The 26,873-nt window shown below is 44.7% G+C and overlaps 3 protein-coding genes across 6 annotated transcripts; 2 read left to right on the forward strand and 1 right to left on the reverse strand.

Moving 5' to 3' along the window:
- Window positions 1-7,041: 7,041 nt before the first annotated feature.
- On the reverse strand, window positions 7,042-8,441 carry LOC135624183 (NAC domain-containing protein 79-like). The gene is made up of 3 exons (XM_065127588.1): window positions 8,221-8,441; window positions 7,851-8,131; window positions 7,042-7,764 (listed from the first exon to the last, which is right to left on the reverse strand). Exons 1-3 carry the CDS (start codon window positions 8,378-8,380, stop codon window positions 7,213-7,215), a joined length of 993 nt encoding a protein of 330 aa, XP_064983660.1. The 5' UTR covers window positions 8,381-8,441; the 3' UTR covers window positions 7,042-7,212.
- A 3,524-nt stretch (window positions 8,442-11,965) lies between these two features.
- On the forward strand, window positions 11,966-18,221 carry LOC135581858 (protein NCA1-like). 3 transcript variants are annotated; one of them, XM_065127928.1, is made up of 8 exons: window positions 11,966-12,124; window positions 14,683-14,951; window positions 15,037-15,268; window positions 15,651-15,796; window positions 16,422-16,509; window positions 16,615-16,761; window positions 17,638-17,787; window positions 17,871-18,221. In XM_065127928.1, the coding sequence occupies exons 2-8, from the start codon at window positions 14,692-14,694 to the stop codon at window positions 17,943-17,945; spliced, it is 1,098 nt and encodes a 365-aa protein (XP_064984000.1). In that variant the 5' UTR covers window positions 11,966-12,124; window positions 14,683-14,691; the 3' UTR covers window positions 17,946-18,221. The 3 variants fall into 3 exon arrangements, with proteins under 3 accessions (XP_064984000.1, XP_064984002.1, XP_064983999.1); XM_065127930.1 differs by lacking the exon at window positions 11,966-12,124 and adding an exon at window positions 12,141-12,285; XM_065127927.1 differs by lacking the exon at window positions 11,966-12,124 and adding an exon at window positions 13,277-13,433.
- Window positions 18,222-22,702: 4,481 nt separating this feature from the next.
- On the forward strand, window positions 22,703-26,237 carry LOC135624392 (zinc finger CCCH domain-containing protein 53-like). Of its 2 annotated transcripts, none has more exons than XM_065127925.1 (8): window positions 22,703-23,739; window positions 23,819-23,992; window positions 24,071-24,256; window positions 24,369-24,463; window positions 24,548-24,835; window positions 24,923-25,052; window positions 25,137-25,361; window positions 25,453-26,237. In XM_065127925.1, the coding sequence occupies exons 1-8, from the start codon at window positions 22,703-22,705 to the stop codon at window positions 25,484-25,486; spliced, it is 2,169 nt and encodes a 722-aa protein (XP_064983997.1). In that variant the 3' UTR covers window positions 25,487-26,237. The 2 variants fall into 2 exon arrangements, with proteins under 2 accessions (XP_064983997.1, XP_064983998.1); XM_065127926.1 differs by having other exon boundaries at window positions 24,071-24,250.
- Window positions 26,238-26,873: the final 636 nt, after the last annotated feature.

Below are 26,873 nucleotides of genomic sequence, written 5' to 3' on the forward strand. Positions count from 1 at the left end.
TGCTGACTGCCCTCAACACAGCCCCGTTGGGTCCCCCACGTTTGCATGTCAAGTGTTTCTATGAGTGCTTGTCCCGCTCTGATACCATAATGTCACGACCTTAGCTGGTTTTGCCTAAGTCGTGCGGCACCCTTGCGCGTCCGTCCGTAAAGGTCAGCCTCCCCGAAGCCTCCCATTGTCCCTTAGGACCAACAAAAGAGAGAACGGGTTAAAGAGAACGCCTCAATTGAGATCCCCAAGCAAACATGTCCTAAAAACACTTCATAGACAATGCAAATTACAAACAGACTTTACAAGCTCTGAATAGTGGCACAACAAAGGGTAAAATGGTCCATTACAGATCGAAAAGCTCTCGCATGTGTCCACATGACACAACCTTTATTTACAAGCCTAAAGAGGCCACCAACCCAACTAACATGGGACTATTTAGCCTTCGGCCGCCCCTCTACCTGCTGTACAAGGCATGAACATGCCAAAAGACAATGGACAGACATAAGCATTACATCCAACATCTTGTTCTAGAAGTTTGTTCGTTACAACATGGCCGAGGAACACGACGCAGGCGGGTTGGCCGAGCAGGTGTGTCTCGGGGGCAGGAAGCCGAGGAGCACGATGCAGGCGGGTTGGCCGCGCAGGTGTTGTCTCGGGCATCGTGCGGCCGAGTAGCACGACGCAAGCAGGCAAACCGTGCAGGTGTGTCTCGGGACCAGGAAGCCGAGGAGCACGACGCAGGCGGGCTGGCCGCGCAAGTGTGGTCTCGGGCATCCTGCGGCCGAGTAGCACGACGCAGGCGAGCTAGCCGCGTAGGTGTGTCTCGGGAGCAGGAAGCCGAGGAGCACGACGCAGGCAGGCTGGCCGCGTAGGTGTGTCTCGAGAGCAGGAAGCCGAGGAGAGCGTTGCAGGCGGGCTGGTCGCGCAGGTGTGGTCTCAGGCATCGTGCGGCCGAGTAGCACGACGCAGGCGGGCAAACCACGCAGGTGTGTCTCGGGAGCAGGAAGCCGAGGAGCACGACGTAGGCGGGTTGGCCGCGCAGGTGTGTCTCGGGAGCAAGAAGCCGAGGAGCACGACGCAGGCGGGCTGGCCGCGCAGGTATGTCTCGGGAGCAGGAAGCCGAGGAGCACGACGTAGGCGGGTTGGCCGCGCAGGTGTGTCTCGGGAGCAGGAAGCCGAGGAGCACGACGCAGGCGGGCTGGCCGCGCAGGTGTGTCTCGGGAGCAGGAAGCCGAGGAGCACGATGCAGGCGGGCTGGCCGAGTAGGTGTGTCTCGGGAGTAGGAAGCCGAGGAGCACGACGCAGGCGGGCTGGCCGCGCATGTGTGGTCTCGGGCATCGTGCAGTCGAGTAGCACAACGCAAGCGGGCAAACCACGTAGGTGTGGTCTTGGGCATCGTGCGGCCGAGTAGCACGACACAAGCGGGCAAACCGCGCAGGTGTGGTCTCGGGAATCGTAACGGGAGGGCGCTCCACGAGGGACCAGAAAAACCTAAAGGGGCGCAATTCTCGGACTCTTGTCGCAAAACGATTCATATAAAGGGAGAGGGGTTCGTCCTCCCTCTAGTTGAGTCCGAGGAGGAGCGTCATGGAAGGCCTCGGCCACGCATAGGCCACGAAACGGAGCTCGAAGTCCTCGACGAGTTGGTCGAATGAAGCGATCGTTCCGGTCTTCAAGCCGTCATACCACACGTAGGCCGGCCCTCTCAGGGTGGTAGGGAATGCTCTGCACATCAGGGCATCCGAGGTTTCGTATAGCGTCATTTGGGCGCGAAAAGCAGCTACATGGTCGGTTGGGTCAGTGGAACCATCGTACGCGTCTAGGGAGGAGAGTCGGAAGTTCGGGGGGACTGCATGGTCCAGTATCTCGAGTGTGAACGAGGGTCCCCGGCGCATGTCCTCCCCAAACTCCCCCATTGCCCTGCTGACCTCCTTCTACACATCGTCAAGCCGTTGATTCACGAAGTGCAGCTGGGCTCGCAGGGAATCTGTGGAATCCGAAGATAATGCCTCGGGTTCCGGGTGGCCTCTTGGGTCGACCGTCGCCCGGCCCCCAAGTGGGGGTAGTGGGACCCGAGGCGAAGCAGGGAGCTCCGTAGGCAGTGTGGAAGCCTGAATGGGTGGCTCCTGTTGCCGCAATGGTTGGACAGCCGAGGGGCGTGGTGGACGGGAAACAAGGGGAATAATGGATTGCACCATATCGGTCAGAATTCGAACTTGATGGGTGAGGTCATGGAAGGCCTCGGATGACACGGGCGATGGGGCAGCGGGGGCGCCGTCGGGGGGCGACAGACCCAGATCGTTGAATATCCGCCAATAGCGCTCCGAGGTCATGGCGGGGCCTTCGTCATGAGGTCCTCCAAGCGGGGGCTGTTCCCCCGAAGCTCCGATCGGTTGTGATCCCCCAACCGCGGGCTCGTCAAAGCCGACCTGATGATCCCTTGACATTCCGAGTCCTTCCTCTAGTGCCAAAATGTTAGTGTAAACAACCTTGAGCCGTGGCCTCGGGGCCGACGCGGCTCGGTTCGGGACCGGATGAGGGGGGATCTTCCCGAGTCGGTTTTTGATTCCGCCGAGGTAGTCGGGTGCGGTGTCGTTGTCTCCTCCGAGCGGGGACTTGCCTTTGTGTCCCCGGGGACCGCTGGCTTTCACCTGCATAAAGGTCGGGTCGGGGTCCTCGTCCCGACCCCTCCGACGATCAAGTCAATTGAGGTGAAGGGGGGTTTTGATGAAGAAGTCTCCCCCCCTTTTCGTTCGGAATGTGGGGGTATTTATAGGAAAGCTTACTGTTTCCTGATGTGCCCGTTTGCAGGGGGCAGGCTGGTAGCGTCTGACGTTGGTGTTGGCGTGGCGTGGAAAACCGAGCTTGAGCAGGGTGTTATTGTTCCTCGGTCGGCGCTATGGTCTGCGTTGACTTGGTGTTGTGAGGCGTCATTTGAGACGGCTAGCGTCATACGCGTCTTATCGCAGTTATAACCCTCGTCACAGACTATGAACTAAATACTGAACTTTGCAAAGAACAACATTTACCTAACCTAGATCTCATTATCAGTATATTGATTCATCAGAAAAACATACTATTCTAGCTTCAGAAAACATCACACTCTGGAAAAGCAAATAAATGCAAACATAAGCTAAAAATTTACCGAGTAAATTGGAAACTCGTGATCATCCCTTCCCACATGTTATGATAAACAACTTCTCCAAGGCTTCTATAAATAATAAAGAGCCATGAATCTGAATATTACAAACATACCCAGAAAGTGTTTTTAATGGCAATGATAAAGCCTTCGAGCAGGAATGACAAGATCATAACAAAAATTTGAATGAAACAGTTACGTGATGCATGACATCCAATCAGACAATGAACATGGTAGAATCAAATATGGGGGACTCCAAACAGAAGTGCTCGCTTCATGTTTTCCAAGTCACGCCAGAGGTGTGTGCATTCTGGTACCAGGAGAAATATGGCTAAAACAAATTTTATACATTAAAAGAGATAACCCAATACTACTCTATTTGGATAACAATCATATTTTGAGAAATGTACTCAATAAGAAAAACCGATCCAAATCGAGTGAATCATTCATTCAAGACTAAGTCTATAAAACAAAAAAAAAGAAGTAAAATTTAGTGCAACAATAAGCCCATGCACTTCAAACAGCAGCTTCTCTAACTGGAACAATCCATTACTATTCATCTGCAAAAAAAAAAAAAAAGGGAGATTTTTCATTCACGCCCTACATTTCTTGAAGTTATGGTTTACATTTCCTGAATTGGCATTTCTATTTGACACCCTGTGTTTGCCTATAAAATTTCCATCAACATTAGTCTTTTGGAACTTATATAACCTAAGTTCAAATAATTAATAGGTGAAAGTACCTTAAAAAGATTAAAAAAAAAGATATCAATCAGTCCAGCAGTATTGTCTCCCTTGTGGTTGTCAATGACAATGTTATGAAGGAACTCATGAATTTTGACAAACTAATAATAAGGCCACTCTTTGCAATCCGTTAGTTTCGGAGTTAGTTTCTCTACTTATTCTAATATATCGACCTTCCCCCGAAGGCTGGTGCATTCCGTCGAGGCACTGAATGACGCAGCAAAACCTAAAAGCCCCAATGCCTCAACTCCTCATGCATTTCTAGCCATCAACACCATGAGTTATAACACTCATTTCAGGGAGAGAAACCAGGAGCTTGTTCTGACACCAAAAATTCTGTCAAGAACCAACCTTTTCCCCCTAAAGCAGGAAAGAAAATCTGTTGCCCGCTAGTAAAACCAGATATGGCTTCGATTCGATAAAGAACTCCAGATTTAGAAGAACATGACAAAGCACATTCTTGGTTCTTCGGTCGAATTAACAATCACCAATACATGCCAAAACCCTACTCCTTCAAACGGATTGCTAAAGATAGGTTGGGATAATTACCGTGTCCGAGGATCTTGGATGTGCCAGGCCATCGACGTCTCCTTGGATCGTCGAAGAGCATCCGCAGCCAACAAGAGCGCCTGGCCGGAAGGTGGTCCGCCCAAAGCCGGATGCCACCCTTCCCGCGTCCATCGCCGCCCGCTTCGAAGGAGCCTCCCCGACCCGCGCCACTTCGCTCGGCCCATGGGCGCTCTAAGACTCCCTCTGTTTCGGATCCACCGACGATTTGCCGATACTCGATCAGGCCCACTTCGGGTCTTCAAATTTATAGCCGTTGAGCTATCGTGGGTCCCTGTTGATGATCTGCTGGGACCCATATGTGGGCCCCCATTGCCCCAGTTAGCATGAAGGTACGTAGGCTCACCTTCACTGTTATGAAAAGGAAGATTTTTTTATTATTATTTATATTCTTATATTTCGTATTACTAACTCAGAACATTAAATAGATAGGATCGAGAAATCTCTATCAATATCGATCTTCGTATATGTGACATCTCGAAAACACATTGAATATGACATCTCGAAAACACATTGGATAAGGATTCAGATAAAACCGGACTGACCAAGATGTCAATGATATTTTTCATCATCAATAACATAATGTAAATTACTTCTAAACATTTATACATAGTGTGTATTTTTGTCATGTTTCTTTTGTTTTTCATATTAGTTTTTTCTTATTCCGTAAGTAAGAAATAATTTTTGATAGATACGTGTAATATTATTACGTTCTTCCTTTCTCTTTTAATGGAACTCGAGTGCAGTCATTGTTCTGACGAAGTCAACGAGACTTTTAAGTTCCTTCCATTATTTCTTTCTGCACTCCTCAAAAGAAACAAAGACTCCACCGAAAGAAGTTATCTTGATCTTATCTCTTACACTAAGTTTTCTTAGTAGATGACAAAGAAACATCCCACGGGAGGGATCTTAAACGAATCTGACACGTTGTAACAAATCTAACAGCTGATGCCGAGATCCGAGGACACAGTCAACGCATTTTTCCTAGGAAACGCAGTCGCAACACTTGGCAAAGCCGCACACTGAAACATGCTGTTACCGTCCCCACCACCGTAGATCTCATCTCCAAGACTAAAGGAAACATGATGTTACAGTCCCCACAAGTGTAGATCTCATCTCCAAGTCTAACGATGGAGGAAAATTTCCTCATGTCGGCATCTGATCCGTTTCTTGGCGACTTTGGGATCACACAGATGTAGCACATCATTTTTTTATCTTGGAATTTGGCTGGTTAACAAATGCCAATCGAACTCTTCGATAGACCAAGCAACGCTCTACAATTTGGGTTCCAAGAATCTTCATGCTGACTCACATCACTAAAAGAACAAGGAGAGAGGATCAAAGAGGTTGAGAGAAGACAGTTTCAGAGAACTCCTAGTCAGCCAACCTTGTTCACCTGATCAGACTGACCCCGCTCTATCCACACAGCACCCCAACACATATCACAATCCCATCACTCTTTTATGTTTTGGGTTCTTTTGCCTGCACTACAGAATTTGGTAGGTTGGTGAGTGCTCCTGATCACTGTACACGCGGATGGTGAGACAGAGACATGGAAGAAAAGATGAGGATGTTGAGGATGAACTCAGATGAACCACCGGCACATAACGGAAGCTAAGATTCGTTTAGCTTTGTCTAGGTCTTGTTAGGTGTCAGTCCCTCATTTGAAGTCTAAGGTTCCGTCGTTCCTGCAAAAAACAATGATGCTGGAGAAAAGGACCATGAATGAGGACCACCGGACCTCCGGTTGTGGCTTGCAAGACTCATCCATGTACGTAAGCCCATCTCAGCGCGGATCTCTTGCAGCTCAGATTGTAAACTTCCATGGAGCAGTGTAGAGAGGTTGATCTCGGAGGGTGCCGTTGCGTGATCGTTTCTTGTACGCATGGCAACGTGTGTAACAATGCTTCTGTGGTCGATTCATACACCCGTGGACAGAAACCAAGGTGAGTGTCTTCTTCGTGAAGTCGCATAAAATGGGGGAAGATTGCTTCAGGGATAACTCAAAAAAGTACCAATCAGTTATGATCTAATTATGGATGGAAAGAGCCACAAATGATTGGTCGATTGAAGGCCCCCTTCATGGAAAAAATCCCTCAAGGAAGGCAGCAAATCCATTCACTTCAGCTCATTTTTGTTATGAGGAGATTTACCAACATCACCACCTGCTTATTTGATGCATGAAAATGCATGCACAGCGTCACAGTTATTGCATTCTTTTACTGTTATCGAGAAAGGAAAAATAGCAGCTAAGTACATCGAGTCAGTGAAAGCTGAAGTGGAGTCACGATGGGCACGAGTTATGCATGGGGTTAAAAGGTACGTGAGGAGTAGGTTACTGTTTGGCGAGAATATTCCTCACTGTTTCTTCCCCGGTTTTTGATGCATGAAAGGTGGGCTGTGGCGGAAACGGCGGTTCTCCGCTTCACACCAAGTCTTCGGAAGGAACGGAAACGCTTTGCTTCGGGTGAAATGGAACGTAAGTTATCAGCCGAAGCAAATCTTGTGTTCTTTTCTGATCGGTATCTGAATTGATTCGAGAGAGGTGTGTGTGTGATGAAATCAACAAGTAGATCCGTAAAACAAAGGCCAGTTGATCCATGACAGAATTCCAGATAGTTGATATGACAGAATTAACATATGTTCGATGGCTCCAACAAAAGAATCGATGCTTTTACATCAGTCCTCGCAATTCTCGTTCCCTCAGAATGAGTTTTGATCTCTCTGCATGATGGTGGAGCGATCAATCGAGATGCATTAATCTCAGTTGCATCAGTACTTCCAAATGTTCTCCAGATCGAGAACTGGTCGAGTCGAGGAAGGGACATCGAGGTCGTCGTACACCCTCGAAGCCACCGAGGAGATCTCCGTGTTGTGGTCGGTGCTCAGCCCCGTTTCCTGAGAAGGGCAGCCCACCGAGTGGTTTGAGCACTGCTCCATGTTGTAAAGCCTCCTGATGGCACACGGCGCATCAGTTCCCGTGGCTGCAAAAGCTCTCAGCATCAATGCTTCGTCCTCTCGGTGCAGATAGTTCAAGTAGCAGGAGCTCGGAGGAGGGGCCGGTGCGAAGAACGCAGGATTCGCGGGTGGATTCGTAGGAACTTGATGGCTCATCACCTGTTGGTTCTCCATGCCCATCATAGATGAGAAGCTTGCCGGAATATTCCTGAAGTCGAAGCTCTCCTCTTTGCTGCTGAAACTTGAACCGGGCCTTGTTGCACAACCGTAGAGGGGATCGATGAAAGGATCGTTTCCAAAAGACTTGATCCTGTCCAAGACAGGCACCACATCTTTGTGGAGAATCCTGCACACAACCCAGTCGTCCTGCGATCGTAGAGTTCAGATTCTTCGTACAAAGAGATGACTCTGCTGCAGGACATACACAGAAATGAAGAAGAACAGTACAGTACCTTCGCATACTTGGGGAGATGGGAGAGACATGAAGTGCCTTCGAGCCTGTACTCATGCATCACCCAGCTGGTCTTCTCTCCTTTGGGAGCCCTTCCTCTGTAGAACACAAGGGTCTTCTTCATGCCCACGAGAACTCCTCTCCCCTTAAAGATCTCCTTATCTTTTCCCGTGGCTTTCCAAAAGCCGGCCTCGGTGGCTCTGTTGGTCCTCGTGCCGGTCGGGTACTTCCTGTCCCTTTGGCAGAAGAAGTACCATTCTTTCGCTCCCATCTTTGCCCTGCCTGCGAAAAGAAGAAAGCCGGAGAACTCAACACACCAAAACTGGGGTTCAACCAGCAAAGGGTCAAGGAGAAAGAGAAGGCGAGCTCACCTGGAAGATCCCACGGCTCGCACCTGTTCAAATCCACGTCCCCTATGGCTCTTGCAGAGAAGCCATGGTCGACGACCTTGGGTGAAAGGTAGTGGGTTATGATCTCTTCGTCCGTGGGGTGGAATCTGAAGCCGGGGGGCAAGTCCATGCACTCCTCCATCGCTGTACCTCTAACAACCAAGAAGACCAGGCGTGCTTGAGGATCTAAGAAAGAAGAGAAAAGAAGGGAGAGAGATGCACTTAAATAGAGGAGTTCCTGCAAGCCCAGAATACCTGATGCACAAGGCACTCCCCGCTCCCAAAGGGATGGTGTTGCCATTTTGCATGGTTGGTCAAAGTACGTAACTCCGGTACACTGATGAATCAATCCCTGGCAATCTTAATGATCGCTAGCCAAGGACACAATTGGTTGAGAGATATAGTTGCTGTGATCAAGGAGATAGGAGGAGGAGTACTCGGTGCCGTATCTGACCATTGGAGGTGAAGAACATCTGGTAGCAAGTCATTGTTCAAAGCTTGGGGAAAACATATGCCACCAAAAGAGCTGTCAAAAGCTGTGAAAGAAATCGGCTCTTCTTCCTGCTCATGATCTGCATTTCTTCCTAAATTCTGAGTAAAATTTTGCATGTATTTGTTTGTAGCTTATAATAATACTATTAAAACGAGCAAGCGCCCAACTTCAACTGTTCTTCGAGAGTTGACTTTGTCTCACCGTCCACCGTAATGATCAAAGCCAACCCTTTCACGCTGATGCCGCTCATGATGTCAATTCCCTTCTGTTTACCGAGCCCAATCTACGAGGTCAAACGATTCACCTACACACACTTATCCACGAGGTCCAACGAATCTAGCCGTCCGATTGGTGTCTCCTTCATGGATTCTCGAGTGATTGTGAGGACAGTGTTGGTGTTCTTTCAAACACCCCTTTCAGAATTAGCATGCAACAAATGCAGCCGTATTGAATTGCAAGAATAGTTACATCCGTAAGTAACATCTTCATGGATAACGAATCATTTGTTCATCTCAATAGTCCCTAAACATGATCATATTTATCAAGATAAGGCTCATTACAAATTATATATATATATAAGATTGAGAATCAAGATTATAAATCTAGTTAACTATTTAGGTACTTGAATTCGGGTTCAAACCATATTATTTGAGCACTTGATTAAACTTACTAAACTTCTATTTAAGATAATTCCAAAGATCCAAAAAAATGCATGAACTATCGAAAAGTAACTCAAATAATTTTTAATTTTTAATTTTTAATTTTTAAAATTAATTTAAATAATTTAGATAAATACGAATACTTACCAAAGACAAAAAAAAAAAAAAAAAAAATACATTAGCATCTCTACATACGACAAAACTTCTAATCGAAAGGTCTGAGTTAGGTGAACCTCCTCTAAAAGTACATGCCGAAGCTAATGCTTCCTCCAATCTGTGGCCTTTTCCATTACCTACCACCATCTTTTGCTTTCAGCATCGGCCACGGATCATCTCCACTCGTGCTTGTTTCTAATTATCAATTACAACACACTATTCTAAGAATCCTGATGGATCAAATCACCAATTTTGCGATCATGAGTGGGTTTGGAACGGTGTTCCTAAGTAAATGCCATTCATGATTCGAAAAATCTTTATACCGTGGCCAGATATCAGCATGACTCGATCCAATCTTAGATACGTAAAGTCGTTCACGCGAATGCTTGGATAGTAGAAGTAGGCGTCGGGTTAGATTGGGTTCGAACCTTATCTCCTAAGTATGATCTTTTCTCTTAACGAGTTGTCTGTTTCTTCATCGTCGAGCTCATACACACAAACCGAAGTTGGGAGAGAGATTTCCCGACTAAATCTCTCCGAAGTTTAAGTTAGTATCGAGTGGAGTTAGGGAGAGTTGAGTGCTCGAAGTCCTTCCCCTTTGACGTTGGTTAGGAGGTCGATTTTTATATCTACTAACAAAGATCAGTCGTACATGATCTGTTAATGATTGTTGACTTTACGATACATGGCGTCGACTTATACAATGTCAAACAGTACGAGAGGTCATGTTCGGATTTGAGGTGTCGTATCTTGTCAGTTTGAAGCTCTTTTATTGACACTATCATAATCGTTGCCACGTGAACAATGCGGAATATGCCATATCAATTCATTTATAATAAGCAAACATCATTTACGTATTTGATTTTGTCACAAGTATACCGTAGTCTTCTTATTTTTTCACTATCTTTTATTTTTTCTCTCACTCCTCTTGTTCGTAGTATATGTGCACAAAAAAGGGAACACGATAAGAATTTACGGCCTCATACTCCTTATGGTAGTCTTTCTTTTATGTTTTTTAGTTTTAAAATTTTAATTGAAATATATGATGTAATTAATTGTCTATCATTCCACTAAAATATATATTTTTATATATCAGCATGTAGCACGAATCTCCAAATCCAATAACGAAGATGACTCTCGTTATTAAATCTTCTTCTACGAGAGAAGTCAACAAAAAAGAAAGAAAATGTTGTTCCCTTCGATAAACAATGAGCTTACTAAGCTTTGTCGCTTGTAGTTTTTTCTTTCTTTTTTCTTCTGACATCATCAACATTATTTTAGTCAATATGTTTATGCATAACTTAAGGTAATAAATATTTAAATATGAGATACCATCTTATTTTAAAAGTCTCTATTTGGATTTTATTTTTCTAATTGGTTGGAGCAATATCCATAGGCTTATAATGTTTTTGATGTCTCCATCAAGATGAAGACAACATAAGTTTATCAAAAGAATAATGGACTCAAGACCTAATAAAAATCAACTCATCTAGAAAAAAATTATATGATATTAAATAGGTATCTTTAGTGGTTTAGAAAAAACATTTTTATTGACAACCCTCCTTGCTATTTATAATTTTATTTTAAAAATCTTTAATTTTTTAAATATATTTATTTATAAATGAATATAAATATATTTTTTCTTCTATTCTCATTTCTTCTTCTTTTCAAGCAATGAGGGACAAGTAATGTTAGAGCGATAAACAATATCGAACTGACATTGAGCAATATTTTTATTCATCTTCATCGAGTGTCAGAAGATGAGGAAAGAGAAAGAATGAGTGACAAATAACATCGAACTAATATTAAACGGTGCTCTTATTTATCTTCAGTGAGTGTTAGAAGATGAGGGAAGAGGAAGAATGGAAACAGAAACAGAGATGGACATAGAGAAGGCCGGAGGTAAGGGAAGCATTGTAGTGAGGCAAAAGGGGAGTAGACGGATAAGATTGATTATAAATAGTAAAATGATATATATTTTTTTTATCTAACAAACTTCTCAAAATAATATAAAGCATATTCAAAGATGAATCAGATTACCATTTCTCAAAATATTATAAAATTCAAAGATGATTAATCAATGAACATTTCAACTATTATAACAAATGAGAATCACCCTTTGAAAAATATAAAAAATGACATCTCCCAAAAAATATCTCTGAGAATTTATTGATCATCAAACTACTATATATAATATTTATTTTTTTTAAAATTTTGTTGGAAGGAAAAAAAAGAAATTTTTATTACGATGGAGAAAAACAATTCATAAAATAACATCAAAATGGTAAATACATTAAATTATATAATAAAAAAATTGCAAGGTAATAAATAAGAATTCCTATAAATCCGGATCGAAATGGACCGAATCAAAATGTTGGGCTCGGCCGAACCCAATCTCATCACGACCCAAAATATCTCCCGCAATCGAACCCTAACATCCAAAGAAATTTGTGTGGCTCCGCTTCAAACCCCATCCCCGATCCCTCATCTCCACAACAGCTCGGCCTCGTTGTTTCTCCTCGCCACCCGCGACCGCGGCGACGACTTCCTTCCCGCTGCCATCGCGCCATCGGATATAGTATCCTTCCTCCTCCTCTTCTTCTTTTGTTGTCCTTTTGTGTACTCGAGGAATTTGGATCGCTGAGATTAGAGTTTGCAGCCGAGGGTGCCCGTTTTGACGTGTACTTTGTATGAGGCTGTGTCGGATCAAGAAACGACCAAGTCTTGATTCTTGCTCGAGTACTTCTCTCGGGCTATTTGTTATGTGCTGTTGATAATTTTGTATTGATAGGGATTATTAGATCGGTCTGCTTATTTCGATTCCGATGTCGATTGTTCTTCAAAGTTCTTCTCTTTGGAGCAGTTCTTTTACTCTTGGTTATGTCCTAATTAACGTTTTAGCTAATTTGTTGTTGATTTGGGAGCTCTAAAGAGGGAAAAAAACCTAACCAGGTTTTTTTCCCCCTAATTGTGCTGGTTGCTTTATTTATGAGAGTAAAAAACCCTAGAAAAACTTAAATACCTAGAGAAATGTTAGATGTCTAAGAGGGAACTAAAAGAAAATCTACGAAGCAGTTTTATTAATCTTTTTTGATACTTGGTTATATCAGGTGAGGTATATTCCTTTATGCCTACGATTAGGTGTTTGTCGAATTTGATTTTGTAGACAACTTTTATGAATTTTAGCTGGGCCACTTATCCTTATATTATGTCACCGCTTTTCGTTTTTTAGTATCCTGATTTTTCTCCTCTTATTCTATCATTTAATTCCTACATCATTCTCTATAAATGAACAAAACTGGTGGCCCTTTGAATTTCTATTTAATGATAAACTACTTATAGTGAAGCCCAAACATAAATTCTTACATTGATATAATAAACTATTAGACAATCTCACAGAAACATAACTTCTTGCTTTCATCTTCAATCCCTCCACCTTGATAATTCATTAAAAGCCCCAAATAATCCAACTTGTCCCACCGATATGTTAGATGCCTACTCCATTTCTCAAGCCACACAATACCTTGACCCGAACCACCTAATTTTTCATCATCATGTTTCATATCAATAATGCGATGTTCTGGAGAATAAATATGTATCTATTGATTCCTGAGAATGCCAACAAACTTCTAGTAAGACATTACATGAAGATGTTTTGGTTTATTAAAGTCCAAGTCATTGAGATTTCCATTGACTTACTGTTACCTTCACCTCTCACAGCAACAGAAGCAGAGGGCGAGCTTCATCTTTAACATAGAAAATCAATAATGATGCTAGTGCTCAAGGCAATCTTGGAAATATGGTGGATGGAGTAAGCACAGAGCAGACAATATAGGCTAGCAGTGGTGTTATTGTTGGAGGGTGAAGTTTGAGGACAGAGTAAAATGGTATCGTTATGTTTAGTTGCTTTTAGTAATCGAGTCCTTAAAAGACCATTTCAGGAATATGAACCGTCATCAAAAGGCGAGTTCTCTTGCATTTTTTAGGTGTTCATACGTTGCGTTGGAATTTCATTTAGGTAGTGTTTCTTTTTTTTTTGGGGAATCGGTAATGCAGATTTCATATCAAAAAATCCTTAAATCTGCTGTATGTCATGATTCTTTTGTTTCTGGGTGGTTAATCCTTCCTAAACCAAGAGATGTATATCTGTTTGGACCTGGGGACTGGGGATTGCTACCCAATCCTGGTTCACATCAATTTTAACTTATTTGCCTTATTTTTTGCGGTCTGGAGGGAAGGGGGTTCAGGTGTTGGGATTTAGGCAGCAACAAGTGGACATAAAGAGGAGAGAAAATGTGCATATAATAGTTGAAAAAGAAAACATTAAGTGTCTCTACATATAATGAATAATTGTAGCTTTCATATCTATCATTACATACTTATTTGAAGAGAGAGATAAAAACTTATTATCTGGCATGTGCCTTCTTTTTTAATGTTTCTGATTTGAGTGCATAAGCATAGGATAGAGGCAGCTGACTTGCCATGACAAGCTTGATTTTCTTTATTTTTTGATCTAGAATTTTCTGAAAACACAGGAACCAAAATCTGATTAATTTGGATGGTTGTAGATTGTAATTTGGATCAAAGCATAGAATTGTTTGATTTAGCTTGTTGGTGTTTTTAATTATGCTTAGTTAAACTATCTACAATTTGGTTTCTTTTATACATTAGTTAGTGATATATCCCTTAAACGCCCTGGAACCATCATAATTTCCCTCCTTTGGAGTACATATGGAGGTTTCTTGTCTAGTTTCTTTTATGTATAACCCCAAAAGAATAGGTGTTTGTAATTTGTTTTTGCTTTTTTAACGGTTATATAGGTCACTCCAACATCTCAAGGGTTAAGTATGAAATTTCCATTATTATGCAGGAAATGAAGCGATATTTCACTTGTACACTTACTCATACATAATATATATGCATATACGCATACATGTACTTCATACATACACACATACATATGCACGTATACAACCTCCCACAAATTCTGCAGTACACAGCATTTACTTTTTATATGCAAGGATTTTATAGTCCTTTTTTATCAAATGCATGGATAAAGATTCTTGTCATGTTCCATCTCTCACGTCTAGGAGCAGTTTGTTTTTGCGCTAACACCATATGTTTTTCTTGGTCCAGTTGAGCAATATGAGTTCTCTTTGTCCATTTGCTAAAGGCGCTTCAGTTGGTGGTGCCTGTCCAATGAAATCTGTGAATAATGAAAAACAGCAGGCGGAAAATGAAAACAAGGGTGACGAAGAAAGCAATCCTTCTGATACAGTATCTCCTAAGTGTCCCTATGGCTTCGATTCCCATACTTTTAAACTGGGACCTCTGAGCTGCATGATTTGCCAAAGCTTGCTTTATCAAAGTAGCAAGTGTATCCCCTGCTCCCACAAATTTTGCAGGTGAGTGGTGGATACAGGTGAGAAATTTCATGTGCTTTACTCATTGAAGGATTTTATGGTTTCTTACTTTCTGACCAACTTACAGAGTATGCATATCCCGCTTTAAGGATTGCCCGCTGTGTGGTGCTGACATAGAGAAGATTGAGCCTGACACAGATCTTCAGGTTGTTGTTGATCGTTTCATTGATGGGCATGCAAGAATCAAGAGGTCGCATGGCAATGCAGATGCAACGGAAGTAAAAGATGTACCTAAGACTGTAATCTATGGTGATGTTTCTATGGAGCGAGGTGCTTTTCTAGTGCAACAAGCTATGAGGGTGAGTGGAAAATATCGTTGGCTATATAACTGTGTGTTCCAGGGCTATAGGTTCCTTTACATTGCATCATGCTTAATTAAAGTTGGTCATTTCAATTTTTCTACCCTTTTTCCTAGCATACCGAAATGCACCTAATTGCTTGGTCTTAAAACTATGTTGCCCTACTTTTGCCCTTGCTAGGAATTTGATAGCCATTGTAGGGGTTTCACATCCAGTTGGTGGTTGTAAAATCCTTTCAGGACCTTGTGTAAAACGATTTACAGGAAAATTTCTGAATGATAAACTGATGATTTCTTTATTAATGCTTAATGTTTTTAGATGTCACAAGGAATTATATTTTATCTGGTGAAGTGTGTAACTTTATGGGACACATCATCTGCAGGCCTTCCGTGGAAAAAATATAGAGAGTGCTAAGTCAAGACTAAGTATCTGTGCAGAGGATATCAGGGATCAGTTGCAGACATCAGGTGATACACCCGAGTTATGTTCACAGCTTGGAGCTGTCCTAGGACTGCTAGGGGATTGCTGGTGTGTTTTTCTACGCCCTTAGCTTGTCTATACTGTATTTTGCAAGTGTGCACTGTAGGAACGGTTTTTGACATATCAGAAACTTTTTGTTTGTTCATGATGAAGTCTTATTTATGGTATTTTATGATGCATTTTCAAGTATAATAATTGACGATCTAGTTTTGGAACTTTTTTCTTCCCAAGTTACATTACATGTATACATGTTATTCATAATTATGTTTAGCAAGGCTTTAGTGAGCAGAAATGGTGTGTGGGTGGTGGTGTCATCAAATGCATATGCAATCCTATCTAGATCATTTAGATATATATGATTAAGAGAACTGTAATTCGAGTACAAGCATATGGGACTACCAAGAAGGAAATTGTTGTCACAGAGACCACTCAAACTTAGTGTAAACAAGGAATGATGTGGTGAACTCAATTATGTTTGCTTTGCTTTTTTTCCAAAACAAATTATTATTATTATTTGTTTGACAATCTTTGACCTCGGAATTGTGTTTGCGACTTCCATCTTCTCCTCATACTAAATCCACTTGGCATGTAACCACAGCTCCATATTCCCTTCTTTTGTTATACAAGTCATGCATTGCTGATCAACATCTGTAACATATTCTTGGGCCTGCAGTCGAGCAATGGGGGATGCTAGTTCAGCTGTTGGTTACTATGAAGAGAGTGTGGAATTCCTCTCAAAGCTGCCTGCCAAAGATCTTGAGGTTATTATTTCTAGTTTTGATTAAATGTTGAGTAACTGAAAATATCATATATGAATCCTGGCTTGATGTTTATTTGAGCATTTGAAACAAGCTTCTTTTTTGTAGTTGGTGCACACACTGTCTGTTTCATTAAATAAAATAGGAGATCTTAGATACTATGATGGAGACCTGCAATCGGCAAGAAGTTACTATGCAAAGTCTTTGGATGTTCGTCGAAATGCAGTCAAAGAGCACACAAATTTGTCTTCCCAGGTTAGCAATTATTTTGTTGGCTTAGGCTCTCCTCTTTTGTCTTGCTTTGAGGAACTAACACATGCATGCATGCATGCATTCATAGGTAATTTAAATAATTATTTCTGTTCTTTCAGATTAAAGCCATCTAAATTGTGACTTAATGTCAAACATTATGAAAGTAGACAAGAGTAGTACGTTTTTATACTGAACTTGATTATTTTTCTGTTTAACATTAGTTAGCAGGATTGGGAAATGCGGTTGTCATTGATAGTATGGGATTCCAGTTTGATGGAATCTTCTGAATCAGACTGTGGGATCTTTTTTACTTTTTTATTTTATGCATCTGGATATCGGCCATGATAAATCATAGATTAGTTGGAAATTGGCCAGAAGAAATTGGCTCACAATCATCGTGATCGACTTGAATTGGACCATCCGTGAGTATCGTTTGGAGTTTGGACTGCCGTGATTGACGGGAACTTGTCTGAGATCAGTTACGTCAGTCAATTCTGATACATCCTGCTAATCCTTTTAAAAACCAGGGGGTCAGGATCTGACATGGCTGGTTGATCATGCATGCCGCATTAGTTATCACCCTTGTTGATATAAGCCCAGTTTGAGGTGCACAAATTTCTGTCACATAAAAGGAACAGAATTAAATTACTCATTTCTGCTAAAATTATTTGTGTGGACCTCTTTTATAATCAGGGTTTTTTTTGTTGTTGTAAAATAATGTGAATGACATATTATAACTAAATCGGTACCTTTTCTATTATAACATAATATAATATGGACCTCATTTCCTTGGAGCAGGTTAATTAGTTTTCTGTAGCATCACTGTTTAACTTTGCTTAATTCTCCAGCTTATCTATGAAGTGGCTAAATTCTTTGTAGGTTGTTGATCTGGCAATTTCTCTTGCCAAAGTTGCGGACGTGGATAGGAATCTGGGAAATGAGGATGTGGCAATAGACGGATTTAAGGAAGCAATAAGTTGGCTAGAATCCTTGAAGCTGGAACCCAGTGAAGCTGGATTAGAACAAAGGGTAGTTAGTTTTTATCCGCTTTTCACCTTCCATTCAACTCATGTTGGTTCTGATGTTCTTGGCCCCTCCCCCACTCATTGCAGCGTCAATCGGTGCTGGAATTCCTGAGCAACCAACTTGCAGAAAAAGTACCTCAACAACCTGTTGTTACCGTGTGACAAAAGGCCTCTTTATTATGTCCACCGAATCTACTGCATAGAGAAGAACAACGCGTAGCTGCTGCCTGACACCTTTGTGCTGTGCATTTCTGGATTTGATCAGGTGGGCTTGACACAAAACTACTAGATGGGCTTTGTCTCTATGTGGTGCATATATCTTGTTTGGTTTGTGGGCCTGTGATTTTGGGTGTATACAACGAAAAGGGCCGAAATATCATGTTATTATATGTGCCTAAAGTGTTTCCCTGGAATTTTAATAAACTTTGATTTTGATGATGACTGTAGTTGGTGGTTGATCATCCTTAGTAAGAAAACAAAGGAAAAGCATGCCCTGCCCCGGCCAGCCAGCCAGCAATCTGTACTGACAAGGATTGTGCAAATTTATTGGAGTGCCTAAAAGGCCTACAACTTTATTCCCATTCCTCTCATCGCTTTGTCAAAATGTGCTACCAAATGCATTACAGAAAACGACTCCTCACCAACACCCTCGTCCTGGATTTTCTCTCGGCGCCCATGTATTATGATTATACTACGCTTAGTCTTTCGTATTTATTCATGTAAGTAGGATCAAAGTAAGTCTGTCTAATTCCTCCCCGGGGATGGACTTTGAGATCTTGACGCAGGCCTCGAGAAGAATGGCCTGCGTGAGAGAGTTCTCACATAGTTTATTGTCGACGGATGATAGATAGAGATTAAGGGCATCAGCTAAAGGCTCTCCACTTTTGATAAAAAAAAGGGATTGATTACCTGAAAGATATGCACAAAGAAATCATTCATGCAGATGGAATCATGAGCTAGCTAGGAAAAGCAGATAAAGTGGAATTATGTCCACCTAAAAAGCACAAAACATTACATTATTAACTATCTTATCTAAAGAAAAGAAAAAGAAGAAGAGGAGAGAGAGAGAGAGAGAGAGAGAGAAGTGAGCTTCCATTGTCAAATCTTACTGAAAGAAAGCCTCCACAGGATGGGAAATGAGTTGTCTGCAGTACTCGGGCTGGCTGTGTTCTCTCACCCCGGCCAAAAAGACTGCAGCTTTCTTCCACCCACCCACCCACCCACCCACCTCCCTCTCCCCTCCCCTCCCTGGAGGACAGGAATAAAAGAAGAGAGAAGGAAGAAAGAAAAGCTACAGCTATTTTTGGGCGTAAAGTTCGGGTGTGACTTGCAATCCAGCTGATGCCCACATGGGAGGGAGGTTGGTTTGGCTCCTCCAGAAAACTTTCTCACCTTTTTCTAGTTAATGTTGTGCTCTGGTTACCCAAAAAAGTTGTTCCATTGGGTACCAACTCTTCTGGTCAATCAATAACAGAGAAAGCATCCACAGGAACTCCTCTTCTCCAATCCGTCGTCGAAGAGTATGTGGCTGCCAGGTGTAATGCTGACCATGAGAAGGGACCGGAAAGGTGAGAGATGGGAATCACCTTAAAGAATTCGATTGGTTTCATAGAACCAAAACAGAGTGGAGAGGGGGGTTTTTAACTCCATAATTGTTTTTATTTCTGGTCTGACCATTCATGTTCCTGAATTATATATATGTACTGGAAGTAGGCCTTTCTACAGGATCTGGACAATGACTAGTAAGTAATCTTACGCTCTGTAAATCCTTGCCTAGATCTGGCACAGTGCTGCTTCTCTTGGCATTTTACTCTTATGATTGTTGCTCTTGTTAGCTTTTATCCCTTCTGATAGCTCTAGTTTCTGCAGCTGGGAGTGGTGGTGCCAAGGACACAGACTGACATCGTCACATGGTGCTGAATCAGTGGAGAGGCTTTGGTGGGGTTGGGGGATCCAGCTCAATCATGGCACCTTGGAGGAGCAGTATCTCTGCCTGTGAGGTATATCTCCACTACCTTGTTGATTCATTATGGCATGAAACTCCCACTAGCAAAAGGATTCCATGGATGGAGCCACCTCTCCATGCAGAAGCTTTTCGGAGAAATCTGAAACTTTCCATCCTTTTTCTCTCGTTAAAGGGGGAAGAGAGGTAAGAAAAGGTATGAAAGGAGGTCAGTGATACAGATAACAAAAAAGTGATGCGAGAGCAGAAGCAGAACGAGAGAGAGAGAGAGAGAGAGAGAGACGCCAATAATGCAGGCAATTTGATTCTGAACTTGTGGCGAGCCTTGTTCTCTTGTCGAGATAGCTGTGTCTGGATCTACGAGTTGGATAGGTAGATGGATGACGATAAGTAAGTCATGTGATCTATGAGAGTGTATATGATGATCCCATAGATAATTGCTGATAGCAAGAGTCACTGATGGCGACTCTGAGACCACCACTTTTGGAGTCCAGCAAGAGAAAAGATACCCCACTAGCTTAGCTTGGGGTTCGGCAGGCATTGTTCGGTGCCCTCCGATGCTCTGAGCAAGACACAGATGGTCTTCATCTTTCAGGTTGACAAAGAAGGGACAACCTCGAACCCAATCCTGGCATCTTTTCGAGTGTTAGGTAGGCAGTTCGGGCACAGTTCCTGAGCTCCTCATCAACCAGTGGTCTTTCTTCCTTAGCCTTGTGCATCTGCCCATGTTTCAGGCACCAGCAAGCAGCGAAACTCTCGGGAATTCTTCTTCTTCTTTTGGAGACCAATCGACGACCAGCGGACAGATTAATCTTCTTCTTCTTCTTCACTTGTTTATTCATCTTTCTTTTCTGATCCGGTAGAATGGACCCATTTGCATGTGATCTTTCCGTCATTGAAATATAGAACATGATCTACAAGTGTGAAAGACTTTGGGTGGCTTGGAAGCAGCTATTGGCCATCGAGTACATTTAAGCGTCGATTGATGGAGCTCGACAAAATGTTTCAAGTGCTCTCGAAGAAGAGAACTTGTAGAATACTTAATGATCATGTCCACCATATGCTTATTCTTATCCATTGACATGACTCCTGCCAATAATTCTAGTTTCCGATCAATAAATGTTTGATAGTATCCTTCGGAAGGACAAAAACCATCTTTACATTGAACTACGTTCGAGATGTTCTTGTGAGGATTAATCTCATCAAAGATGTCTGAAACAGATACAGAACGAGAAGACTACAAATCCATGCCTCCGTGTTCCCATCTGATCTATAAATAAAACATCCCACGCTAGCTCGAGTTAGCAGCAGAGAAGCTCACGCTTGTTGGTTCCACTAAATGAAACGAGGTGTCACGGTCGAACAGTGGCAGGAGAACAGTCAGCTTGTCTCTCTCTTCTTGATTCCATTGTGCTTTTGGGCTAATGTAAATGAGTGCTCTTTACGCTAGCTCGAGTAACCTGCGGCGGAAGCTTTGCCTCCGTGGCTGCTGCCTTCTACGAGCGAGCTCACTGCAGAGTTGCGAGCAAAGCTCGTCTTCTTTTCTCTGAGCTAAGGTCAATCCGAGTGTAGGTTGCGTGCCAAGCAGGGGGGGGGGGGGGGGGGGCGGTGATCTTTTGACGCATGGAATATACACCGGTGGGGGGTTGATCGAAGAAACCGACGTCAAGCATCCGTAGCAGCACAGTCATTGCGGCCTTCAGATTCCCAAACAGCAACAGGTCGGTGACGTTGCTTCTGTCTCCTTGAGATGGCTCGCTCTGTCCTCCTCACTGACCACACCTCTCTCTCTCTCTCTCTCTCTGGTCGAAGGGAACGCAGGGGTGGTAGTGACCACACCCGCCATGTGAGTGTCTCTGAAGCGCACACAGGGATCTTTTCCTCGCTTCTGTCTCGTTGGCCCCAACCCACGAGCCAATCCAGGAAAAGGAGAGGGAAAAGTCCAAGACTGCAGACACTGCCGCAAAAGGACGTAACCCCCATGCGTGCCACTGTGCATGATAACACACCGAGGCCAGTAGTAAAAGAAAAAGCTGCTACTGTTGATGGTTACTCAAGGTAGAAGCCTGACCACGGAAAGGCTGCATGGATCCACGACGAAGGCCTGAAGGGGGAGCCGGTGATTGAGCTCAGCCCCATTCCCACCTCCCCATCATTCCTCCCTAGTTCCTGAATCACCATAACAAGGTAGTGTAGCTGGCGAACACGACCATTAAGCTAATCTCACGGTATCGTAGTGCGTGAAATATAATACCCTTCATCTCAGTGAAAGTAGGCAACAGCGACAACAAAAGAACAGCCACAACAGCGACAAGAGAAAGAGAGGAAGGGAGGGGGTGGAGGGGCCTGACCAGTGCAAGAAGTAGGGTCATTTGGCAGTGGGGTGGATGTGGCAGAGAGAGAGAGAGAGAGAAAGAGAAAGAGAGAGAAAAGGTTCGCTGACCTGTTACAGCAGATCTAAGATCTATCCGTCCGCTCACCAGCGTCTCTCCTGTGACCAAAAGGAAGACACGGAGGGAGGGGAAGTATAGAGAGGAAAACGGGGCCATATGCGAGTCAAGGCGAACATATGCAGGGCGAAGTAACCGCAGATGATGGCGTTGCAGCCGAAGAGGGCTCGAGAAGAAGAGAAAAAGCTGTTCGCGTCTTTGGGAACGGAGTTGGACAGTGCCTAGGAGCTGAAGCCATTTAAGAACTGCAAGTGAGAGGAGAGAGAGAGCGAGAGAGCGAGAGAGAGAGAAGCTTTCTATTGGGTGAGTGGTTTTCTCGGTACTACCAGTCATTTTGAACAGCGGCTCTCCTTTTCTGTTTGCACTTTCCTTCGTTCCGAGTTCTTTTAATGGCAGCTCCACGGAGTTTGCATCAGCTTTTAATGCTCTCACTGGTTCTTGTTCCTTTGTAGTTGATATAAGAGGAGGGTGGGAAGTGGGGATTGCTCGACTCAAGTGGCTCAATCATGGACGCCTACGAGGCGACGAGGATAGTGCTATCCAGGATCCAAAGCCTGGAACCGGAGAACGCCCCCAAGATCATGGGGCTGCTCCTGCTGCAGGAGCACGGCGAGAACGAGATGATCCGCTTGGCCTTCGGCCCGGAGACCCTCCTTCACTCCGTGGTCTTGAAAGCCAAGAAGGAGCTTGGCCTCGCGCCGCCATCCTCCGCCCCCGGCACGCCTCCCGTAGCAGGCGGCGCGGCTTCTCCCTTCCTCCTGCGCCAGAAGTCCGCCTCGCGCCTGCTCTCCGGTGGGCTTCCTCCTCCCCCGCTCACCGTATCCTCCCCCTCCTCCTGGGCTCCGCCCTCCGTATTCTCCGGCTCTAACAGCAGCGGTGGCGGCAACGGTTTGAATGTGCCGTTAGACGAACTACTGAACTCCGACGAGCTCATTAGCCCTGGTAGTCTCGGTGTCTCGCCCTTCTATGGATGTGGCGGTGACCTCATCGATGAGTTTCGCCTCCCAGACCATCTCTCCTTCCTCGGCGACCCCACCGCTGCGGCTACTCCCAACCACTCCCTTTCCCTCGCCTCGACGCCTGGCGGCGGCGACGTGTTCCGCGCAGACATCGAGTGCCGAAGCCCCAGCAGCAACGGAGACGGTGCGCTCTTCCCTAACGGGCTGGGCTGGGGGGTCAACGGCTACCACCACCGCCGGAGCTGCTCAGCCGCGGACCTCAGCCTCGGCGACGCCGCTGCCGGGTTCGGTTGGAAGCCGTGCCTCTATTTCGCGAGAGGCTACTGCAAGAACGGCACTGCGTGCCGGTTCTTCCACGGGCTTCCGGAGGAGGCTGCTGGAACCAAGATGGACGCGGTGGTGGAGCAGCAGTGTCAGGAGCTTCTGCTGAGGTCCAAAAGCCAGAGGATCGGCGGCGCCTCGCAGCTCGTGACTTCCGCGTTCCCGTACTCTCCCACGGATTCGATGCCACCATCTCCGTCGTCGTCGTCCTCGAGCAAATGCCTCAGCTTCTTGCTTCAGCAGCAGCAAAATGACAGCCAAAGGTAGCATCTTTCTTGCATGAACTTGGTGTATGTCTACTTTACATGATTGACTCCAGACTGAGGAGGACTACTCCTACAGGGCGGCAGCAGCGGCGGCGGCGCTGATGCTGGGAGGAGAAGAGGCCCATAGGTTCATGGCCAGATCAAGAATGGAGAGAAGCGATCTGATGGGCAACCCTGGTTCGAGGCAGATCTACTTGACCTTCCCAGCTGACAGCACGTTCAGGGAAGAGGATGTCTCCAGCTACTTCAGGTTGCTAATCCTTTCTCTCCATGGGCACAGTCTCATCTCTTCTGCGCAAAGTTGTAATCTTTGGTCAATGGCTTGCAGCATCTACGGGCCGGTGCAAGACGTGAGGATCCCGTACCAGCAGAAGAGGATGTTCGGCTTCGTGACCTTCGTCTACCCCGATACCGTGAAGCTGATCTTGGCCAAGGGGAACCCGCACTTCGTCCGCGATTCCCGGGTTCTCGTCAAGCCCTACAAGGAGAAGGGAAAGGTTCCCGACAAGTACAGGCACTCCTCCCTCCTCAACCTTCATCAGAACCATGTCCTCCTGTTCTTGATCCGTGCCAATGATCTCTGTCATTAACGCTCAGTGGCGGTCTCTCGCCCTCTCTCACCTCAGGAATCTGCAGCAGCAGGCTGAGAGAAGTGATCCCTCCGGGTGTACGACTCCTACCGGCATGGACGCCAGAGAAGCCTATGATCTTCAACAGCTTGGTTAGTCTTTGCTGCTTTCCTCTCTTCTTCTCCTCGTTCTCTCATTCTATTTTGTTCTGAGGGTACGTAATGGTGGTGTAACAGGAGCAAGGATGCTGTACAACAGCAGCAGCGTCAGCCAGCAGATGCTGAGAAGAAAGCTAGAGGAGCGGCAACAAGCAGCGGAGGCGCTGCAGCGAGCCATCGAGCTGCAAGGAAGGCGATTTATGGGCCTCCAATTCCTCGACCTAAACAGCAGAAGCCTCTCCTCCTCAGCCCCGGCCTGCATCAACTCCCCTTCCATCACCACCGTCACTCAATCAAGTAGCAATGTGGACAGCAGCTGCAATGGCAGCAATAGCAGCAGTAGTCAGGAGGACTCACCAACCAAAGGTGATTTAGCTTATCGAGCAATGCTCCTTGTTTCGGTGATAGTGTTCATAGCTCATTTGTTACAGTTAATCTTTGCTCTTAATGCAGACAAGTGCCTCGGAGTCGCTGCACCGGAAGAGAAGGTGAACAGCTTCCTCGGGTTACTGCACAGGAAGGCAGAGAACGAGGAGTCTGCTGGTGAGGCCAACCTCAACGAAGACGGTGATTTCCAAGAAAGGTTTGCTCGCTCTCTCTCTCTCTCTCTCTCTCTCTCTCTCTCTCGCTCTCTCTCTTTTCCTCTTAACGCCAAGAATGGATGCAGTGCCGAGCATAACTTGCCTGACAGCCCATTTGCTTCACCGACCAAGTCTTCGTTCTCGCTCGACTCATTCTCCACCGTAGAAGACATGTCTGCTTCTTACATTCCAACTAATAACAGCAGCAGCAACAACAACAAGAACAATCTAATTTCCGCCACATTGCTTCCCACCACCTCTTCCTTGGACAAGTCCTCCTCCTTGAGTCCATGCTTCCTCCAAATGCCAAGGTAAAAGCACTGACGGATTCATGAAGCTTGGTCTCCCACAGTTCATGCACGTAAAAGATCTGACCGCAGGCCCACTTGTGGCTGTCGCCAGGTTCTCCTCGGGCCATGGAGCAATTGGAATGTAAGCCACAGCCTCTTCCCTCTTCATCTACTGAAGACTCCACCAATAGCAGGCAACACCTAGTAAAGCAAAAAGCATAGTGGAACATAGGAAAAGAAAAGTTGCAGAATGGTTAAAGTGTCATGCTATCTTCCTCTCTTTTTCTCCTCTTCCCTTTCCCTTTTCCTTTTTCTTCTTCTTCTTCTTCTTTTTCTTCTTCTTCTTCTTCTTCTTCTTCTTCTTGTGATCATCTTTTAAGTGTAAGCTTTATAGTAAACCTTCCATTGGCCTCCCTATAGCCACTCAATCTTAGCGGAAGCTTGGGCATGGGAAGGCTCAGCTTCAGCAGTCTGTGAGCAATCATTCAGCTAATACACCTCCACAACACATCCCTTGCTACCACTAATCATCGCCATCGCCATAGTAGCTCTAGTTACCCATCACCACCCACCAAGAGAAGACAGCAATCTCTCATACCAAGTACAGAAACCCAAACCGTGACACAAGGCCGCACTGGTTTCTGGAGGGAATTAGGTCAGCCAAAGGTCGCAGAAGGACCACTTGGAAGTTTAGTGCCAAGGACATGAAGAGCCACAGAAAGAGCTGGAGTTGTCCATGTTCTCCTCTGCCATGCCCTCTCTCTCTCTCTCTCTCTCTCTTCTCCCTTCGATGGCTTTCACTTTTACTTTTTCTTATTTTCCGTGGTGATCCAATGTAGCTGACATCACTGTAGACAGAGAAAAGGATTCATAAGAAACTACAAATAATTTCACTTCCTTTTTCTCTTTCCGGTCTTTGTTTCTGCTCTTACATGCGCTGTTGGTTGACCCCTATAATCACTGTTGGTGACAACATACTAACTCGACAAAAAAGAATCGAAAGAAACGAGTGATGATGGTTACATGGTTGAATAATCCACCGATGTGATGTGGCTACTCCCAACAGGATAAGATAAAAAGAGTGGATAAGCACAAAGCCAATGTAGAGATGACTTCCGAGGCGGAGCAGCCATTCAAACCAGCTGTGGCCGGCTGTGGTCCTCCGTGTGAGACAGGGATTTGTCTCCACTACCTACAAAAACTTTGAGCTGTTCTCCATTTGAATCTGAAGTTTCACCTCATACTGAACACAATGAGATTCATAAAATCGATAGATTATAGAGAGTAAAATGTTTTTGGTAAGTGCTCAAATTATTGGGATTGGGATGTTTCGAGAGAGGTTTCCGAAGCTTCAGCATCTACCTTCAGGTTTATCCGCAAGCCATGCACTTTGCTGCTTGTGTTGATCAGAGACTGCTGGTGCTCAACTTTTTCTTCTACCATAAACCCAACCCTATTTGACACACCACAGATCACAACACAAGGATGGCGATTTCCGATAATTAATCACGTGCAATGCAAGTGGATGTGACG

The sequence above is a fragment of the Musa acuminata genome, chromosome BXJ2-10 (genome assembly GCF_036884655.1).
Source record: "Musa acuminata AAA Group cultivar baxijiao chromosome BXJ2-10, Cavendish_Baxijiao_AAA, whole genome shotgun sequence".
Classification (NCBI taxonomy): Eukaryota; Viridiplantae; Streptophyta; class Magnoliopsida; order Zingiberales; family Musaceae; genus Musa; species Musa acuminata.

What these genes read in the sequence shown, in the direction of transcription:
- LOC135581858 (XM_065127927.1), top strand. An exon ending in TGCTCCCACAAATTTTGCAG is followed by an intron (nt 14,952 to 15,036) that starts GTGAGTGGTGGA and finishes ACCAACTTACAG; the next exon opens with AGTATGCATATCCCGCTTTA. An exon ending in AAGCTGGATTAGAACAAAGG is followed by an intron (nt 17,788 to 17,870) that starts GTAGTTAGTTTT and finishes CACTCATTGCAG; the next exon opens with CGTCAATCGGTGCTGGAATT.
- LOC135624392 (XM_065127925.1), top strand. Translation starts at nt 22,703, where the DNA reads ATGGACGCCTACGAGGCGACGAGGATAGTGCTATCCAGGATCCAAAGC. An exon ending in CAGCAAAATGACAGCCAAAG is followed by an intron (nt 23,740 to 23,818) that starts GTAGCATCTTTC and finishes CTACTCCTACAG; the next exon opens with GGCGGCAGCAGCGGCGGCGG. An exon ending in GGAGGACTCACCAACCAAAG is followed by an intron (nt 24,836 to 24,922) that starts GTGATTTAGCTT and finishes CTCTTAATGCAG; the next exon opens with ACAAGTGCCTCGGAGTCGCT.
- LOC135624183 (XM_065127588.1), bottom strand. Translation starts at nt 8,380, where the DNA reads ATGGAGGAGTGCATGGACTTGCCCCCCGGCTTCAGATTCCACCCCACG. An exon ending in CGAGCCGTGGGATCTTCCAG is followed by an intron (nt 8,132 to 8,220) that starts GTGAGCTCGCCT and finishes TTCTTTTCGCAG; the next exon opens with GCAGGGCAAAGATGGGAGCG. An exon ending in ATCTCCCCAAGTATGCGAAG is followed by an intron (nt 7,765 to 7,850) that starts GTACTGTACTGT and finishes CTACGATCGCAG; the next exon opens with GACGACTGGGTTGTGTGCAG.